General features: G+C 35.2%; 1 protein-coding gene across 1 annotated transcript; it reads left to right on the forward strand.

Moving 5' to 3' along the window:
• The first annotated feature begins 1,143 nt into the window (after positions 1 to 1,143).
• On the forward strand, positions 1,144 to 3,613 carry LOC107098478 (N-acetylaspartate synthetase-like). Its single transcript, XM_015396193.1, has 3 exons — positions 1,144 to 1,448; positions 1,673 to 1,837; positions 2,917 to 3,613. The coding sequence occupies exons 1-3, from the start codon at positions 1,256 to 1,258 to the stop codon at positions 3,303 to 3,305; spliced, it is 747 nt and encodes a 248-aa protein (XP_015251679.1). The 5' UTR covers positions 1,144 to 1,255; the 3' UTR covers positions 3,306 to 3,613.
• Positions 3,614 to 3,954: the final 341 nt, after the last annotated feature.

Here is a 3,954-nt window from a genome sequence, read left to right on the forward strand (position 1 = left end):
TCCATCCATCCATCCATCCATCCATCCATCCATCCATCCATCCATCCATCCATGTTGAAACCACTTGGGTTGAGTAACTTTAGGTCCATCAGCCACCATCCTGTTGTCCCCACCAACTATCATTACAAACTTATACCCTTGGGCTGGAGATTGCAGACTCTCCTATTGCAAAAAGAGGAATCTCTTTTCTGCATAATTTGCAGTTTGCCAAATGTTAGTTTGCCCCATGTTTATGCCATGGTATATATTTTATATATTCATCAAAATTACATCCTTGCAGCATGTTCGTTTAATGTTCTGCCTGCCTGAGTGTAATGTTGCCTTTACAGCAGACTAGCATGGCACTAACGCAAAAGCTCGGGGGAGCCAAACCAGACAAAGAGGTTAACATTTTTGAATTTCTCTATATTACTTCTCTTTCTTTAATAAGCAGTAAATAAAGTGAGATTACTATTGGTGTGAAACATTTTGTAAACCTTAAAAACACTATATTAATTTTCCAGCATTTTCAAGGATGTAAAGCACCTGTAGGAACCCTGATTTATTGCATAAAATATTTGCATTTTTTTTTTTATTTTGTATTTTTATTTGATTTTCTTAAATAAATGTATTAATTCAATCATTTGTTTCTTGTAGGTCTGAATTAGCTTAGTTCTGTATTCACAATTTGACAAGCATCATCTACTGTATGTGCATGTCCTTCACATAATTACGAGCTTAAGGCAGAAGTCTATCTGGATTCAGGGCAGCAGTTCAGGGCACCTTTTCCTTCCCTGGATAGTGTTCTTACTGTTGATCCCACAAAAGGTAAGGACATTTTAGCTAGGAACAGAAGGCAGGATCTACAAATTGTCCAATTTAGAAGAAGCAAGAATCTTTAGGCAAACTAAGGGCTCATGGTCTCCTCCTTAGAACCTTGCATCTCCCATCCTGCATGTTCTGCTGTCCGGGCAACACATTCCAAGGGGAGCATTTTTTAAAATATTGTATTTACGAGGATGAAAGGCTCTGGAGCAACTGGCAGTTGTAGATTTTGCTATGGGGGGCCTCAAGACAACTTCAGGCTTGTTATCTGTCAAAACTGATAAGCACTTATAACAGCAGCACAGTTCTGACAGCAACACACAACCAAGAGACGTTACATTTAAAATTTTGAAACAAATCTTTTTTTTTCCTGAAAGCCAACAGCAGCTTGCAATATGAGCTGCTATCACTGCATCCTGAACTGAGCTGAGGCTCACATCTCCAAGCAGAAATGGCAGATCTAGCTAAGAAAGGGTTAAAAGATCAAAATGGTCAAAGTTTAGTGGTTCGTGAATTTCAGCTGAAAGATAAACCAGAGGTGCAGCGGATTTTTTATGAAGGCTTGATGGAGATGGTACCAGACACTGCTTTCAGAGGTTTGAGGCATCACCCTGAGATTCTTCTGCTTTACACAGCAATAACTGGTAAAACACACTCGAGGATTGTAGTTTTATCCTTCTTTAAAAAAACAAAATTTTTTGTTATTCACCTGTATCATTTTCTTAATTAGAAAAAAATACATTTTCTAGTTTCTTTTTCATACATGCCAAGTATAGTATTTTTTTTCCTATTTTATGAATATTTTTTTGTTCTTTCACATTATGTTTTTTAAATTATCTACTACATACCATTATCTTTCCTTTGGCAGTTGTGTGTTTTGCCACCACAAAATGTTCCTGGCTGATAGGACTCCTCCCAGCCATTGTGGTGTGTTTGCGCTACTTCTACAGTAGATGTGTGATCCATGGTTACCTACGCCAAGCTATGAGCTCAGATATGGGAGACATTGAGGGTCATTACATGAAAACACCAGGTACGAAACTGTTTTATTAAACCATATCTAATTATCATTCTTCCATGACTAGTGCTTAGATCAAGTACAGTAATTAACAGCCTGCACATTAGAGTGAAAGCCTTCTGTGAGATTTTTCTGTGGAGTTCTACTTTAGTTACTTAAGCAAACCATATCATTAATCATATCCTGTATTATTTCCAAACTGCTTTTTTATTGTTTCTTTCTGGCTTAATAGGGCTGATTTGAATGCTTTAAAAAAAAATCCTGACATACCTCCATTTTTATGTTTATTTGAAGTCTTTTTACGGCTGTGTAATCAAATCTAAGCTAAATATTATAATGTAGAAATGCTTTGATAGAAGAATTACTACATAAAAAACAGTTAACTACACCAAAACAATTCATTTCACTTAAATGTTTTATGTCCTTCCATCTTCTGACCAGAAATTTCAATGAATCATTAACTTTAATTAATCGGGGGTTAACTCTGGAAGTCAATTCTGATGCTATTAGCTGGGTTCCCTTCAACAGAAGGCTTTGAACCAATCACTCTGTATGATTTGATATAACTGGTTCCGCCTTCAAATGACTCTAAATAAACTGATACCATTTGTTTTATCAGGATTTTGTGTAAAGGACCAATACAGAGTGGTGCACAACTATGAAATAAAAGAAAATGGTTTACAACTATTTTTGTAGTTAAATCTGAAAAGAGGAACTGTCATTTATTATTGTTATTATTTGTTTATGTTATTTACTGTCAATATTTTATAAAGCCCATGTTTACTGATATTGTGGCTGTCAGTCTTTTTGGGTAAGCCTTTGTCAGCTTTAAACATGTAAAAAAGGAATTTTTCTCAATTCTTATCAAGGAACATAGTTTCAAACAGATTTTAAAAACAGTCTCACCAGCCGTTCTCAATTAGTTTTTGTTCCGATTTAACTTGCAAAAACTCGTAAACCCTCATGTTTCTTTAAAATTCAACTCCATATTGACAAAATGTAATTACAATTTTGCTAGAAAGTCAAACACAACTATATATAACTTTTATATAATTTTATTTCTAAATATGTACTCTCTGCTCCTTCTCCTTCAGGCTCTCATATTTGGGTAGCAGAGCTGGAGGGTAAAGTTGTGGGTGCTGTTGCGGCATTTTACCTTTCAGATAAAACTGTGGAGCTTCGGAGGATGTGTGTTGACCGGAGATACCGGCGATGTGGAATTGGTGTTATGCTGGGACAGAAAGTGCTTCATTTTGCTGCCTCTCACAGCTACTCCTCTGTTGTCCTTGGGACCACATCCTACACACCTGCAACACATAAGCTCTACAAACGTCTGGGTTTCCACTGCATCGCTGTCACGAATGGCTACATCACACCTGGTTCCACGCAGTCCTTCCTAGAACAGATCTTCTACAGGGTTCGGCATCATTATTACATCTGCAACCTTCAACACTCGAAAGTCAACATAGATGGACAACATTGACCTGTATACATAGCTAATATAAAAGCTAAAGTAAAATAATCTCTTAAGTGTTTACTTCTATGCTTTTCTAAAAAGCAGCAGAAAGTTTGTGCAGTTGTTAAAAAACTGAATCATTATTTAACAAGTTTAAGTCAAGTGATGATCTGTTTTTTACCTCAGTTTACCGCAATTGATTGCCTAAAGTGTCCTGAACGTTCATTCATACCTATTAATTTTATTTTGAAAGTAAATTCTAAATGTATGGATATTACTGTAAAAGTCATATTTGCTATAGAGAATTTGATTTGCTTTTAAAGTTAAAAGTATTTGTTAGCATGTTAAATGTAATCTGTTGCTGTGTGATATGTTTTTCTTTTTTGATCTGGCTTACTATTGTTAATAAAATGTCCTTGTATAATAATATTAGGTTAAAAAAAAGCTAAAACAGTCTTTCAATTACTGGTAAGTATTGAAGATAATTTCAGAAACATTTGGTCCCCCTTACATTTTCAATAAACACAAATGAACTAAATACTGCTTATCATCTTTTTTATTATACCGTAGGTTAGACTGTTTATTTATTTTATTTTAAGTCCTTTTTACACTAATAAACATAATGGGCCGGATCTATCAAAAGTTTGCGTGTATAAAAACGTGAGCTATTTCACTG

The sequence above is a fragment of the Cyprinodon variegatus genome, unplaced genomic scaffold (assembly GCF_000732505.1).
Source record: "Cyprinodon variegatus isolate N-32 unplaced genomic scaffold, C_variegatus-1.0 Scaffold780, whole genome shotgun sequence".
Lineage (NCBI taxonomy): Eukaryota > Metazoa > Chordata > Actinopteri > Cyprinodontiformes > Cyprinodontidae > Cyprinodon > Cyprinodon variegatus.